General features: G+C 36.0%; 1 protein-coding gene across 3 annotated transcripts; it reads left to right on the top strand.

Annotated features, from left to right (window-relative positions):
• Window positions 1-4,187: 4,187 nt before the first annotated feature.
• On the top strand, window positions 4,188-9,916 carry NTRC (NADPH-dependent thioredoxin reductase C). Of its 3 annotated transcripts, none has more exons than XR_002539721.2 (11): window positions 4,188-4,474; window positions 5,826-6,033; window positions 6,169-6,274; window positions 6,909-7,174; window positions 7,627-7,906; window positions 8,030-8,137; window positions 8,343-8,429; window positions 8,578-8,682; window positions 9,162-9,292; window positions 9,488-9,623; window positions 9,704-9,916. XR_002539721.2 is itself a non-coding variant. In XM_022042330.2 (10 exons), exons 1-10 carry the CDS (start codon window positions 4,246-4,248, stop codon window positions 9,546-9,548), a joined length of 1,581 nt encoding a protein of 526 aa, XP_021898022.1. In that variant the 5' UTR covers window positions 4,188-4,245; the 3' UTR covers window positions 9,549-9,916. The 3 variants fall into 3 exon arrangements, 1 of the variants encoding a protein (XP_021898022.1); XR_002539716.2 differs by having other exon boundaries at window positions 4,189-4,474; window positions 9,699-9,916; XM_022042330.2 differs by having other exon boundaries at window positions 9,488-9,916.
• The last annotated feature ends 7,231 nt before the right edge of the window (window positions 9,917-17,147 follow it).

The following is a 17,147-nucleotide window of genomic DNA, read 5'->3' as shown; positions in this document are numbered from 1 at the left end:
TCGTGTGGCAGAACCACACGCCCAAGGAGGCTACTTGGGAACTGGAATCAGAATTTAGGGCCCAATATCCCCATCTGTTCGATCAAGAGCAACGAGGCAAATTTGGGGACCAAATTTCTTTAAGGGGGAGAGTTGTAGCGCCCGGGAAATTGAAGAAGAAGAGAAAAAAAAAAAAAAAAAAAAACGTGCGCGCCACGTCAGCAGCCACGTCAGCAGACCCAGTCAGCAGTCCTGGCCAACCAGGACCTGCCACGTGACAAAACCACGTCGACCGGGAACGGGCCACGTTGGTGATCCGCGTGCGCGCGATCGGACAGCCCAGATCAATCGCGCGCACGGACGGCCCAGATTAAATCAAAATGGACGGCTAAGATCAAAAGGCAAAAGGGTATAAATAGAACCCCCACAGCAGACCACAAAACCCTAACCGCCTGCCCTCGCCGGAGAAGACGAACCAGAGCCGGCCGCCGCCACCCGCCGCCGCACCGGGGAGATTTCTGACCGCCGATCGAGGTAAATTTCATACCCCCGACTCGTTTTTCCACGCTGATTTCCCCAGTGACCAAATCGGAGCCAAAATCCCAGCCAAACGGCCGGAAAACAAGGCCAAAAGCCAGCGGCGCCGTCGCGTCCCTCCTCGGTTTTTGCCTCCGATGAGGCCCTTCCCGGCCTCCGTTTAATGCAATTTTTATATCACCGTGATCACCATTCTTTTCTCTACAGGTTGGTCGGAGCCGAATCACCAAAACACGAACTTCATCGGAGAGTCGCCGCACCCGAGAGCACCGCCGCCGGTAAGCTTCGGTTTTCCGTAAATTTTTGGCCCCCCGAGGGCCGTAGGGTTGTTTTATCGCAGGAACCAATGCGAGTGTGGCCGAATTTGGCCGGAGCACGGCGGAGCCGCCGTGCCGGAGTTGCGATATTGGCCGAAAGGGGCCCTGGGCCTAATTTGAGATTTTTTAGAACACGTGCAGGTACCAGTAGTGCGTTTCAGTTCCCCGGGAAAAAATTCAGGGAAAATTAGGAGCAACCTGCAAGCGCACTGTGAAGCCATGTTCGGACCCCGAAACGAGTAAGGACCCCTCACCCTATTTCCTATCACGGTTTTAAAGTTCAATAAATGATAAAACGGTATTTCATGAATTAACGAATGTGTGAAATTGCTTAAGGTCGCTAATGGAGCCCGAGTCTAGTGTGTTTGTCGGTTAACTGTTATTTGGCCTGTTTACAGTTTTAAATGCAGTATGAGATTTGATGTTTTCATTTTATAGTTTCGTGTGCATATTTTACTGTTTTATTAATTATGGATTGAATGACTGGGATATTAATGCTGTATGCTGTCTGTTTGGCATAAATTACCGTTTTGCTTGTTTGTATGTGATTGATGATGCTGACTGAGGAAAAAGAGAATGAAAGATTATGTAAGTGGGTAATTATATAATGTGGTCAGCTTAACTAGATATCCTGGGAGATGGTGGACGGACCGGGTCCGTAGGGAACCCTACCGGGATTGTGGTCTCCCATACCGGACGGGGTATGGAGATCTTATGTGTTTTGGCGCCCATACCGGACGGGGTATGGGGACGGCCCTCGAATCTGATTTCAAGTGTTAAGGGTTAACGGGTAGCGGGACCCCTATGGATCCCCATGGATACTAGTGGGCTGGTAAATGAGGAAAATATATTGTCAACGATTGAATTTCGAAAGGCTTGATAAGTATTACGTTATACAGTTTATATATGATTTCATGATGATAATGATGTTATTGTTTTCGTATATTGTCTTATGAATTTCACCGGGTAAGTGAATGGTAAAGGTTTTATTATTGATAAAAGGTTTTGTTGGAAATTATGCTCCATTAGTTTTTTTGTGTTTTCTACCCACCTTTACCTCCGTGACGGTGAGATATCGTGATGTCTTTACTGGGCTAGTGTAGCTCATTCCTTATTTAATCATTTCAGATCAGGAAGACCTTGTTCCCGAGCCAGTTCCGCAGGAGGACGACGAAGGGGACGCCTAAAGACTCCATAGCCATATTTGTAACTTTTACTTTCAAGTTTCTCCTTTAGGTAGTTTGATCTTTTATATTGTGAGCACGTTTTTGGTTTTAGTGTAAGGGATGTTAATCGAATTTTTGACTTCGCTTCCGCATTTGATATTTTTAATATAAATTCCATTTTAAATTTCCGGGGCTGTTACAGATTTAATAATCTTTTCTTAGAAATTAAATTTTAGGAATCATATATCATCATAAAAGTAATATTAAAATCTTCTTATTCTATGTTTGTTGTGTTTTGAATTAATATACACAATAAGTATTTACCTAGCAGTGACTTTCTATTTAAGTTATTACATGAGAGCCAAGTGATGAAGATTTAGTATATCAATTTAGCTATAATGAAATCGATATGAGTATATTAGGTTTTTTACCAGAAAATATATACATGAATTTTCTTGTACAATGATGAATAAATAGATAAACAAATAATATGTACTTGTGATGTGAGTAAAGAGAGGGTAATTTACGCTAAGTTATACGAGATCTCACGATCAAGATGCAACTCAAAGTCACATGCAAGACCACATGGGAATTTATGGTGATATGGAAGCTTACATGGAGGCTCACGACAATTGATGAATAATTTCTGATCAATTTTAATAATATACAATTGAAATGAAACTCTATATATATTAAGATGACTTTTCATCATAATATTAATTTTAACACTTTATTTTCTAATCATATTAAATATAAATTTATAAATAAATTTCAACCCATTATAGTCTTACATCATTTGGTGTCTAGAAGGTTCAAAGATTTTCTCAAAATAGAACAAATTAACTCAATCAATATGGGCAGAAAAAGCTTCAGTATCTAATCTAGTCCAAGTGCAACCCAATACCCAATCTGACAATTGTAACAACATAATGATTAATAATAATATGAATATGAATATATAACTATATAATATATATAAGTAATACCGAAAAATGTCATATAATTTTTTTATTAAAAATTAAAATAATATGTTAATATCAATTATAATTATCAATACATATATAAATAGTACCAAAAAGTATCTTATGGTATATTTTTTTAACTTTTTTGAAGTAAAAGATAAAAATAAAAATGTCAAAAATCAATTATAATTATAAAAAAATATAAAAATAAAATTTTAAATATTACTCAATTAAATTTTAAAATATAAAAGTAAAATGAATGTAATAATTATAAATATATATTATATTGAGATAAAATTTTAAAGATTATCTACTCAAATTTTAAACTATAATAATAAATTAATATGATAATATACATAATAATTATTTATTTAAATTTTAAATGTAAAAGTAAAATTTAATTTACATAATAATTATCTATTTAAATTTTAAAATAAAAATAAAAATATATTTTTAATTAAGTATAAATCATACAATGCACAATTTTTAAATATAAAATAACATAATATTATATATGACGATAATTTATTTAAAGTTTTTAAATATAAAAATAAAATTTAATTTGATATTGATTGCTACTTATATATTGTATTACTAATTTTTAAAATTATAACCGTAACATGATACAAAAACTTTATATATATATATATAAAGAATACCAGAATTTTTAACGTGGCATCTTATTATTTCTAAATAATTTTTTTTTTATTTTAAATTATTTTTGAACAGAAAGAATATGAAATAGATAAAATAGGATAAAAGTGATAGTATATACATAATGGATAAAATATAATTAGAGTGATAGTATATATAATAGTTATTTATTTAAATTTTTTAAATATAAAAAATTATGTATAATGTTCATTTGTTCATATTTTTAGTTGATTATCTTATATACAATTTAATTTTGACTTTAACTATAAATATATAATAATTATTTATTTAAATTTTTAGTTAATTATATTTGTTGAAATTATATTATATAAGTTCTTAATTATCTATTTGTTTTTTATATTTTATTTATCCTGCATATTTTTTATAAGAAAATGTATAATAATTCTTTTACATTTTTATTAGATTTTTTTTTTAATTTTTATAAATTTTGTAAAATAGTATTATATTATTTTATATAATTATAAAAGATTATAATCAAATTAGAAGAAAGTGAGTTGCTACAAACACTCAATAGACTAAAAGATAAACCTGAAGCGCGTGTACCTCATTGAAAAACCCAACAACAAAAACGCCTTAACTGCATTCTCTGCTTGTTTTGCGCTTATTACAATGTATGGTCTGAAACAAATGGCTGCGACTTCCCAGATAGGAATCGGGCCCGTTTCGACTCACCGAGTCGCCATGTCAGCTCTCTCTCCTCACCTCCCTCCTCCCTCTGTCTTCTTCCTCAGCGCTATCTCCACTCTCCCACGCCCCATCCGCTTCCATTCACCGGCTCGAATTTCTCCGCCTGTTCTCCAAGTCAGAGCCTCCTCAGTCGATGCTCCATCTTCGTCAGGTCCTCTCTATGTCCACCTGCAATATCTTATGCGCTAGTTGCTAGTACTTCAATTGCAGTCTCTCTATTTGACAAATTGGAACTGTTGTGGAGTGTCCGCCGACTAAATTTTTGTTATAAGCAGACAAAGGTTTAAAATAACATTTACCAGGAGTTTTGAAGTGAATGTTGGTGAAATTAGGTGGAGAATCGTGTCATTGCAAGTGGAAGTAGTAATTCCATTAGAAAAACTGAAAAGTTTGTATAGGTAGCAGGATTACTTAGTTCAGTGAGGGGTAATCTTGCTTCCCGGTTTTTCTCTGGCCATTCCTGTATAGTATTTTGTTAATGTGAGTTCCTCAAAGTTAATGTATGGTATTCTGTGTATTATTTCTGTATAGTATTTTACAAATGGCCTCAGTTTAGAGTAATTATTGTTGGTAGAGAAGGTACAGAAGGGTGAGGAAACCAGTACGTTTGAATAAAAAACCCATATATAATACATTTATACACGCATGCACATATATATAAGTACATACATTGACATGTTTTCTACATATGCATTCGTATGTGTGGACATGCATGTTGTTATATGTATAATGTATGTATTTTGTGTGTATGAATATGTTTGCATCTGTGTATTTATCACTGTGTCAAGACACGTGTTTCGTTTGAAAAAAACAAAGATTGTCTATATAGCAGGAAGCTTTGTATAGATGGAGGATAAGTTAACCGATCTTAATTGAGATGATTTGGTCTTTTGCGGGGAGAATGAAAAGGATGTTGACGTATTTTCCGGAAATGTGAAATATTCATGAAGTATAATCTGTTATACAAGATAGGTTGTTAGATTTGTCGAAGTAGGTCTATGGATTTGCTTAGCTTGTTGCTGCTTTCCTGAATCAACTGTTAAAAGAAAGTAATTAATGTTTATGTTATTAAGGAAATTCAATATAAAGCTTTAAAATCTGTTATAAATGTTCTTAGTTCATTATCGATCAGGAAATGAATATCTACTAAATAAATCCACGTAGCTTTTTGGAATTGTTACGAGTTAGGTGAGGCAAAATGATGGTACTAAGATGTTTGCAAGTACGATATTTCTTTTGGGAGTATTGCAATTAAGAATTTAAGGGGTTTCAAGTTTTTGCACTCGCTGCTCTTAGCTTTAATGAGTTTCAAATTTGGTAAAGTTTCTTGCTTTGGGAGGGGCATGCAGTGGTTTAATTCAAGTTTTCATGTGAACATACGTGTTAACACACACATAGGAATAAAATTGTCTTCTCAGCTCAAGGGTCTGCTCTTCTTATTTTATGTAATAATGACTCTGAAAATTGGAACTCTGAGTAATGTTTTGCCTTCTTTCTTGCAGCTAAAGGTGTTGAGAATGTGGTGATTATAGGCTCAGGTCCTGCAGGATATACAGCAGCAATATATGCAGCTCGTGCAAATTTGAAGCCTGTAGTGTTCGAGGGGTTTCAAGTTGGTGGTGTTCCTGGGGGACAGTTAATGACAACTACCGAAGTGGAGAACTTTCCAGGATTTCCTGATGGAATTACTGGTCCAGATTTGATGGAGAGGTACTGAGAATTAGCAAGAAGAGAAGAGAAAGAAAAACATCGTTTTTAACTGTCCTTTTCTGGTGTGTTAAATTGTTGGCAGCTCCATTTGTCAGCCAAAACTGTTTCATAAATATATGACATTTTGTTGACTAGGATGCGGAAGCAAGCTGAGCGTTGGGGAGCGGAACTGTTCCAAGAAGATGTAGAATTTATTGATGTTAAAACAATGCCTTTTAGCGTGCAAAGCAGTGAACGTAAGGTGATGTAGAGATTGCATGGAATGCTTTTCCATGATGTGTTGAAGTGATTGCATAAGTTTTAGTTTCTAAAATATTTCATCACTTAAACATTTACTCCTAGACTTTGATATCAGCAAGAAGTTTGGCCTTACATGAACTTTTTCATTGGTCTGTACTGATTCACCATGACCAATGAATATGGTAGTCTATTTTGAAATTCTGCTTTTGGAATGGGGCTGCTTTTCCTGTCAACTACATACTCTTATCTTATATGATCTATTCGTATTATACAATGCAAACTTTTACCCATGACTTCTATTTTCTGGCTACTTGCTGTTGCTATATTTCATGGAATTGTTGCATTTTTTATTTTCATTTAAAGTATGAAGCTTAAATTTTACATGAACAATGTATATATGTTTGTTTATATGTACATAATGTGTAAAATTTGCGTTGGGCAGCAATTGTGCTAATAATGTGACATGTAGGTATACTGGGATGCATATAGTAACTATCTTATTAGAGGCATAGGGAATAGTCCTCATCTTTTGATTTATGAAAAAGTGTTGCCAACAAAATAGTCCTCATCTTTTGATTTATGAAAAACTGTTGCCATCAATTATCCTGTTTTAGAATTATATTTTCACATTTCAGGTGAAGTGTCACAGTCTCATTTTTGCAACTGGAGCCACTGCAAAAAGGCTCAAGTTACCCCGTGAAGATGAATTTTGGAGTAGGGGAATCAGTGCTTGTGCAATTTGTGATGGTGCGTCACCATTGTTTAAGGGCCAAGTACTTGCAGTGGTTGGAGGTGGTGATACGGCCACAGAGGAAGCCTTGTACTTAACTAAATATGCACGCCATGTTCATTTACTTGTACGAAGGGACCAATTGAGGGCATCCAGAGCAATGCAAGATAGGTGAGTTTTGATGAAAAAATGTTTAGTTGTATCGGCAACCTTTTTTACTGTATTTGTGTCAGTTCTTGTCTTATTGGTTGTTTCCATACGTAGTTCTCAACTAGCAATCCATTTAGTACACTGAGACATCTGTTGGCAGTCGAGGGTTCTGTTAGTTGCACGTTTTTATTGTGCATGACATGTATTTCCCATATAATCTTCTCATATCTTTATTGATGCCTTTCCCATAATTTTCTCAAAAGGAATTATGTTTTTTAGTTCCATTTTTCATGATTGCATTAGTATCTTATCTGGGCCAAAGGGTTTCTTTTTCATCATAGTTTCTTTTTTATATTCTTTTCCTATTTTGCTACATTGATGGTGGTGAATTATATACTAATGAGCATTTTGTACGTTGAGTTTTCAACTCCCTGGATGTTTGTTTAACAGGTTGATTATCGCGAATGTTTCAGAGTGTTCAACAATCCAAATGTGACTGTACACTTCAACACAGAGGCTGTGGATGTCATTAGCAATACTAAAGGCCAGATGTCTGGCATTTTAATCAGAAAAGTTAGCACAGGGGAGGAATCTGTGCTTGAGGCAAAAGGCTTATTTTATGGTATAGGACATTCACCAAACAGTCAGTTGTTGGAAGGCCAAGTTGAACTTGACAGCTCAGGGTATGTGCTAGTCCAGGAAGGTACTGCAAAAACTTCTGTTGAAGGTGTATTTGCAGCTGGAGATGTGCAGGTAATATTTTATGGTTGTTTTTCTAGATTATATATAATACATTTCCAGTATTGAAACTAACATCTATCTTATGCTTATCTATTGCGTACTTGCTTGTGACATGATTCCTTGTTCATTTTATAGGACCATGAGTGGAGACAAGCCATAACTGCTGCTGGATCTGGATGTATAGCTGCTTTATCAGCTGAGAGATACCTTGCGAGCAATAATCTCCTTGTTGAATTTCACCAGGTAATTTGATACTACTAATAAATTTAACAGTTCTTTTAGTAATTGTCCTTGGTTAACTCTGTTCCTCAGGTACTAGTCAAAAACTGATGGTTCAAGTTGGGTTTCTCTGTTTTTAGAAACTGACATTGGAAAAATATGCCATTTGTTTTGGGTTTTACTTGGTCCCCAACAAAGTTGATCCTCTTCATGTTTTGGTATTTGACAGCCTCAAACAGAAGACGTCAAGAAGGAACTCACTGACAGAGATGTCCAAGAAGGATTTGACATCACCATCACAAAGCATAAGGGACAGGTGTGTGTTACTTCAAAAGGATTCTAGTCTTCACAATAAATTCATTTTGAATTCATATCTTATTGACTCAAATTTTTTTTCACTTAAAAAGTTTTTAAAAATAACCTTGGAAGCTTCTGCTTACTCAGTTTTTCATTTTCCTCCTCAGTATGCTTTAAGAAAGTTGTACCATGAAAGTCCAAGGCTTCTCTGTGTATTATATACTTCACCAACTTGTGGTCCCTGTAGGACTTTGAAGCCAATTCTCAGCAAGGTACTTTTCTACTTATTTTGTTTGGTGCCCAATGTCCTTTAGTTTCAGTATGGATTTACATTCTTAAGTTGGATATAACAGTTCCAGTTTGTAAATTTCGTTCTGGTGGGAGCTTTTTTGCTTGGAAATTTCTGATGAAGTGACAATTGTAGGTGATATCCCAATAAACGGTAGTACTTTTTGCTGTCTACTAGAGATATGCTTTTGAAATCTGTCAGTTGGGTGTCTTGAAGATGACTGTATGGGTGTAGTATGTCATAGCTAAAGTTATAATCGAAAGTATACAAAAAATGATGCAACCCAAAAAACTTATGTCATGGCCACCTCAAATTGGCTCGAATGTAAAAAATGGTACCATGGTAATGCAACCATAAAGGGAAAAAAATAAGCAGATTATTGTTTCATGGATGATCTGTGATATTTATTCATTTCATTGTGGTTATATTTTGCATTAATCTCATAACTTCCTGTGGTTGCAGGTCATTGATGAATTTGATCAGAATGTGCATTTTGTTGAGATTGATATTGAGGAAGATCCAGAAATAGCTGAAGCTGCTGGAATTATGGGTACACCATGTGTGCAGTTTTTCAAGAATAAGGAGATGCTCAGGTTGGTTACAGTTTGGTTCATTCATACTGTATTAGTTTCTCATTGTAGTTTGTATTCCATTTACAAACTTCTGGAGCATGGAAATAGTGTGAGGGAAACCCATCAACTCTTGTTTTTTCATACTGAATACATGAAATCTTTAGATTATGGAAGTTGCTGACTCTTCACTATGAATTCTATATGATGGTTATGCAGGATTGTATCGGGTGTCAAAATGAAGAAAGAATACAGAGAATTTATTGAGGCAAATAAATGAGAGTATTCTAGATATACTTGTTTTGCTGGTGCCATCATTTTGTCATTCAATTTTGTTCCTTCCGAACCCAAACTGGTTAGTTGATTAATGCTTTCGATTCTTACAATTATACCTTGTGTCAATCAGCTACGTTGTAAATTGTACATGCAGAGTAGGGGTGGCTGTGGATCAACCCGAGCTTGAGTAGCGTGCTGAAACTCTGGTTATGCTGGCATGCTTTTGTTTGATAAAGTAAACAAATCCAGAGGAAAAATTGTTATTTTTGAAAAATCTGCATTTCTATTCTCTATCTTGCTTTATGAGAATTGAAATAAAATAGTTACAAAACATAACCAAAGGTCAATAAAAGATGTACAAATTCAGATTTATTTTCATGATGCATGCCTCTTAATCGAGAAAACTTGACTTTGAGATCTTCCGTCAATTACTTTGTGCTGACTTTCTTTCAAGACACTCCTACATCTCTTGGGAGGAGAAGGATTTCTTTTTCCACGAAGAGGGTTGTTTGCAACTTTGTTGGAGGGATGCTTTAGCGTAAAGCTTCAATAACAAGGTCAATGTTTGTTTCATTGTCTTTCAACACCATGAGAACGATGACCCAGATGCATAGAACGAATAGAAGCATCAAGTCCCGGCATTTTGAATGATGCAGCTGAACCTTAAAAATTGTCTAGACGACTACCTCACCCTTCAGCATTTTGTACCCGAGGACCAGAGAATCAAATTAAAGCCCAATTGATTCTTGTACTGGATCTGTTTTACAAGTTAATTGAATATTGCAATCCCATCACATGAACTAAACTTTGATCAATCTTGTGAGATTATTTAGCATTATTAGCGGTTGTGATGCCCACGACATAAGTTATGTATGCCTGAGGACTACTGCCAAAAGAGATTAGGTAGCTCTGGAATGAGTCTGATGATTCTGGATGCCATCATCATAAACATTGAGATTCACAGCGAGGATTGTTGATGGATGACATGCATATATACACATACATATACATACACTTGAAAGACATGAGTAGAGTGGGGAAGTGAAGGATTTTTGCTTAACACAAACAGCGGCTGCAATTCCTGCGCCCGTCAAGGCATTGGGTACAAAAAGAGCAACAATCATCATCCAACCTTCCGTTACAGAAATGCAGCAGAGAAGATTGACGCAGTAGTGGCCATAAGAGGAGAAGCCCATATGAAATTTCACCATTTAGGAGATTAATTTTCCTGAAGATCGGGGTATCATCAAGAAAGCCTCTGCCTGTGAGGACCTGCAAGTTCTTTCCTAAGTTAACTCGGCAAGATATCCACTACTTGACATAAACTCAATAATGTGTTGGAGGAGTTATGACCTATAATAAATTTTTTAAAATTCATATATTTTAATGAATAGGCGGTAAATATACGTTAATGAGAATATATAGAATATACAACTTAACATGAACTTATATTTTTACGAAGAAAGATAGAAGTACAACAACGTATATTAAAGAAATAGATGGTGAGTGATATTAATTTTCTAATATCTTATACAAAAATAGAAAAAAAAAAAAAATTGGTGTGAGCATGAACCATAAAAAGATAGACGATCAAGCCCGAAAATATGAAAAAGATGTTCAAGAATAGATCAATGAAAATGATGGGATTGGATTAAGTGAAGAAGCCCACTAAAAAAGAAAACGAGCCCATTAACTCAAGGATATAATGGTCCCTACAATTCAATCCAAGTAGAAGAGGGAATCAAACAAGAAAAGGTAAGAGAATTCTACTATAAAGGAGAGATCTTCCAACCTGTGAAAGAGAAATTCCTATGAGATTTTCTTTCCTAATCCAGTAGAAATCTTCCCCTTTAAGAGGGAGATTTGGCTGGGGGAACATCTCTTAGAACAACAAAGTGTGTCAATAGAAGAGAAAAAATCATTAAATGTCAAATCTTGTAAAAAAAGAAAAGCACTTGAGCAGCCATTATGGGACCTTTAATGGCCGGCTGTAATTTTTCAAAATTACTTTTTCTAAATCAATTACTATTAATTAAAATATTTTCTATTTAAAAATAAAGATCATTCTATTCTATTTTAGAAAATAATTCTTTTAATTGTTGCAAATTTCATATTATATTTTAAATTTATTTTCCTATGTAATTTTGTCATAAATTTTAGGAGATTGTTTTCCTTATTATTCACATAACCTACATAATAAATAGGTCATCAATTCACAATTGTATTTATTTAAGTTTACATCAATAAAATTAAAGAGTTATTTTCAACTAATGAGATATCTTTAACTTTCTTGTTGAGTAAGAATTTGATCAACTTATCAAAGTATTTTTGTGTCTTTTTTCCATTCGTTTAATTTTTTAGTGATTTTAGTTCCTATCACTCTATTGATAGCAAGTATGGAGAGTTTTTATAGGATTTAAGTCTTTGGTGTCTTAATGACATTGTGTGAGTTCTGTATTGTATCGTTGATCCTAAATTCCACATCATTTGGTATCAGAATCAAGTTTAACATAAACTTTACTACCTTTATATCTTTTATCCTTGCATCATTTTTATTATCCTTAGTAAAAAAAAAACCAAGTAAGAAGCATACCCGATTGATGTTTCCTTGTTACATTTGGTTATTAGTTTTTGTCTTTGCATCCTTCATGAAAATAAAATTTAAAAAAACATCAAATACATTTTGAATTTCTTTTATTTTATTGTGTTGTTTTGTTCCAATACATCATTAAGTAGGTAATTACAGCGTAGCTACTTAACCTTATACACAAACACACATCTTTTATATCCGTGTGTTTTTCTATTATCATCTAGATTCATTTCTTGCTTTTCTCAGTTAGAATTCCTTGAAGAGTCATAAACAAAACTTGATTATTTTGATTTAAAGGAATTCAATTTTGACATTCAATGTAATGCTCAAAATTTAATTTTAAAATATTTAAAATTAATGTATAAAATATAATTTTTTTATAAATTTTTATTTAACATAAAAATTAAGAAAAATAGGTGGATGATGAAATTGAAAATAATTTTGGAAAAAATTGGGTGAAAGTTTGAGTTCTAAGATATTTTTGAAAGAAAAATCGAAAACTGGGGGTCAAAATATAATTTAAAAAAAAATGTGCCACGTATGACACCCAGTCAGCAGCTCCGACGAAATAGAGCGCGCCGCGTGGCAAAGCACGTTGATGCGGTGCATCGCAGGAGGCCACGCTGGCAATCTGCGTACTCGCGATCGTACGATCTGGATTTGTTCCTGCGCATGTGGACGATCTGGCCGTTCATTCTTTAAACACGATCATACGGTCTATATCAAATCGCGATAAACTATCTAGATTTACTTCTTATTTAAACACAATCGGATGGTTCAGATCAAACACGATGGATGATCTAGATTAAAAGAGGATGGATATAAATACCTCACTTCACATCAAACCCTAACCCTATCAACCAGCCCCCCGCCGGAGAAGAAGAACCAGTCACCGGGAAGGGAGTCGATTGCCACCCACCGCTGCACCGGAGCCACCTCTGACTGCCAAAAAGGTAAAAAATTCTCTCAATTACTCGAAATTTGATTTTGAACACCCTTATGGCCAAATCAGAGCAAAAGAACCAGCAGATGAGTCAGAAACTGCGGGTAAAGCCCAGCGGTGCCGCCGCAAAAAAAATAAAAAACTGCATCCGATGAGGTCCTTTTCGATTATCGTTTCGTAAAATTTTTTCACTATTGTATTCACCATTTTGTTTCCCACAGGTTGACTGAAGAAAAACGTCCAACTGCGAAGGTGAGCTGGCGAAGCTGCCGCACCGAAAAACCCTACTGTCGATAAGCTTCTTTTTTTTATTTTTTCTGGCCAACCGAGACCCCTTAATGTGTTTTCTTGTAGGAATGAGCACAAAATCGGCAAAAATCGGTCGAAACTAGCCGAAAACGACCAACTCGAGGTAAACTGCCCCCGCAAACGACGGTGTTGTCGCCAGAGCACTGCAACACCGTCGTGCCGGAATTCTAAAATTGGCCAGAAAGGGTTTTTAACACCAATTTTGCGTTTTTTAGGGGTATTTCAAGTACTTGGAGCGTCTTTTAATCTCCGTAGAAAAATTCAGGGACCCTGGGGGTCGCTAGTAGGCGCGACTGAAAGTTTAGTGTTCGAACACCGATTTGAATAAGAATTACTCACCCTATTCCTTGTATAGAATTGAAATTTAGTTATAAATAATGTGATGTTTTGTACAATTTAGAAAATTTTGATAATTAATCACAGATTATTAATGGAGGTAGAGCTGGTTTTTATTCACTGTTTATCCTGTTTGATTGATTTTATAATTTCATATGCATAATAGTACACTGGAGTTGGTATGATGATCTGTTGTATTTCCTTTATGCGTGTATTGCTTGCTCTGCGTGATTTACAGTTGAATTGTGAAACTGAAAACTAAATGTAAACGACGAATTATTTGATTAAGTGATTGAATGAATGATAGCCTTACTGTATATCTAGGGAGATGGTGGATAGATCGGGTACATAGGGAACCCTACCGTGAACATTACCTCATACCTGATGGGGTATCGAAGATTGATATTTTAGCGTTCATACCGGACGGGGTATGGAGACGGCCCGTTTCACCCTCATATGAGATGAGGTATTGAGGGATGGTATTTTTGGCACTCATATCCAATGGGGTATGGGGACGGTTGGTTACTTGAAAATGTTAATTAAGGGTTTACGCGTAGTGGAGACATCCCTATGGACCACCACGAAAACCAGTAGGCAGATAAAAGGCGAAAGCTGTTATTCTTACTTAATTAGACATGAGATTGTGATATTATCGTATTATTGCCTCTATATGTCAGTTTTAAAAATTTCACTACGGTAAGTGTACAATAAATGATTTTAGTTATGATAAATGAATTTACTCAAATTAAGAGCTCCATTGGTGGTTTTCATAATTTTTACCAACATTCATTTCTGTATCGATGAGTAGCGTGATATTCTTACTATGTTAGTATAGCTCATTCTTTTATTAACCATTTCAGATCAAGAGGACAAAGATCCAGATCCTGATCTACAAGAAGATTGCGAATAGGATGTTCAGTTGTTTACTTTCTAATTTATTTCTTTAATTTTTCATTGTTCGTTTAGAAGGTCATTCATGTAGCCCTGTTGGGTATTCAAAATTATTATGTAAGGAATGTAAACCCTAATACTATTATTTCGCTTTTGTATTTAAATTTATAATTTATTTTCTTTCAAGTTCTAGGTCGTTACAGTTGGTATCAGAGCCGCGTTTCTCGGAATCATTCCTTACACAAAAACCCTAGAAAACACCAAAGAATGAATTATCACTTAACCATTCCTTGTGAAATGCAGGTACAGATAGATGAGGAGAGGAAGATCCCCACTAAATAAAGCAACATGGGAGGGTTCATTTTGAGAGGATGTTGACCGATTATTTAAAATGCTAGAGAGACTCATCGTTGCCCAATAGGTCCGGGAGGAAAAAAGGGAGCTACCTGACCCCACTACCACAGATTGAGCCACCTCTGTAGCTGGAGGATCCTGAGCCACCCCGATAAGACCCTGCTCCTCCACTGTACCATCCGGCACCACTACAGTATGATCCGGTGCTCCAACCATAGTACCACCTAGCACCACCACAGTATAACCCGGTGCTCCAACCGCTTCTCCTGGTACCACTACAGTACAATCCGGTGCCTCTACCGTATCATTCAATACCACCATAGGGCCATCTGGTCCATCCCCAGCACAATCTAGTCCCTCTTTCAAGGGATCCAGTTCCTCTAATGATGGACTCAGACTACATTGAAATGTATAAAATACTAAACTAATATACTTTTGCAAGAGGATCCTCATTTGAAGAGGCCGAGTACTGGTTAACTGAGACAGAGAAGGCCTTCATAACTCTTGGGGTGATTCCTGAACAGAGAGTCATACTTGCCACCTACATGTTAGTGGGAGAGGTAGGCCACTGGTGGCAACTCAAACATGCCACCCTGCCCGTTCTAGTCACATGGGAATAATTCTTGATGGCCTTTAATGTAGAGTACCTCCTAGAGCATCTTTGATATCTGAAGAAAATGGAGTTTATACACCTGGTCTAGGATGACATGACTGTATCAGAATATGCCCGAAAGTTCCTAGAGTTAGCCCGATATTTCCCTGAGAGCATGATGGATAAAGGTAGAAAGGCAAGAAAGTTCGAGTGAGGTCTCCGTCTTGAGATCAGATAGCAGTTGTATGTATTCAAGCTCAGTACTTACTCGCCTATTCTAGCCAAAGCACAGCTAGTGGAAAGGAACCTTCGCATTTTTTCTCCAGTAGTAGGGAACCTCAGGCCCCCAGTTTCACACCGCAGCGCCTACTGCACCTGTTCAGCAGAATAAGAGACTTAGGCCAATGACTCAGGCTCCTCCTCAGATTCCAACAACAGGATGCAGTAGAACTTGCCAACACTGTGGAAAGAATCATAGGGACCGACCCTACTATTGGTTCAACAATACTTGCCACATATGTAGGAGTGCCTAGCATTACGCGAGGAAATGCCTGAGGAATCAAAATCAGGCCAGACCTCCTATCCAAGGCAAGACTTACAACCTCACTCAGCAGGATGCAGAAGCTAATTCAAATGTGATACAGGGTACATACACTATCTGTAATTATCTTCCACATGTTTTGATTGATACTGGTGTCTCACATTCATTTGTTTCACATGTTTTGCATCAAACTTGAATGTATTACCTGAAAGACTTGATTTTGTGTTGTTTGTGTCTACTCCTGGGAGTAGGACACTATTGGGGGAGGTTATATACAGAGTCTGTATTATAGATATAACAGATACAAAATTGAGTGTGGACCTAATAGAAATTGACACGGGGGACTTTGATGTAATCTTAGAAATGAACTGGCTAGCGGCGTATCACGCAACCGTAGATTATTTTCATAAGAAAGTTGTATTCAACCCTCCTAATGAGGAGTCATTTACAAATCAATAAAATTCTTTAACATTTGTTCCCTCATGGCAATTTTTTCTATTATCAAGTGTTTTAACTCGGCTATTTTCTCTAATTAGGCAAACCTAAAAAAATTTGTATTCAAGAGATTCTGGTAGTTCAAGACTTCCTGGATGAACTACCTACATTGTTAATGGATAGAGAAGTTGAATTCACCATAGACCTTCAGCCAGACACATAGCCTGTTTCGGTTGTCCCTTACCGCATGAGTCTTGTTGAGATGGAGGAGCTGAGAAAACAGATCAATGAATTGCAGGATAGTAGATTCATCTGACATAGTGTGTCCTCTTGGGGTGCTGGAGTCATATTTGCAAGGAAGGGAGATGAGACATTAAAGTTATGTATTGACTATAGAAGACTGAACATGGTCACGATTAATAACAAGTACCATCTCCCCAGGATCAATGACCTTTTGTATCAGTTGCAGAATGCCAAAATCTTTTCTAAAATAGACTTGCGTTCAAGTTACCATCAGGTAAAGATCAAGGTAGAAGACATTCTCAGAACAACTTTTTGGACCAGGTACGGACACTATGAATTCTTGATCATGCCATTTAGACTAAACAATGC

Source organism: Carica papaya, chromosome 8 (genome assembly GCF_054855325.1).
Source record: "Carica papaya isolate Zhongbai chromosome 8, ASM5485532v1, whole genome shotgun sequence".
NCBI classification, from domain to species: Eukaryota; Viridiplantae; Streptophyta; class Magnoliopsida; order Brassicales; family Caricaceae; genus Carica; species Carica papaya.
This window is presented reverse-complemented; position numbering and strand designations above follow the sequence as displayed.

Excerpts from the sequence above, each read along its gene's own strand:
- NTRC (XM_022042330.2), top strand. The coding sequence starts at position 4,246 with ATGTATGGTCTGAAACAAATGGCTGCGACTTCCCAGATAGGAATCGGG. Across the intron at positions 7,175-7,626 it reads TCCAGAGCAATGCAAGATAG|AGTGTTCAACAATCCAAATG; the intron begins GTGAGTTTTGAT and ends CGAATGTTTCAG. Across the intron at positions 8,138-8,342 it reads TCCTTGTTGAATTTCACCAG|CCTCAAACAGAAGACGTCAA; the intron begins GTAATTTGATAC and ends GGTATTTGACAG.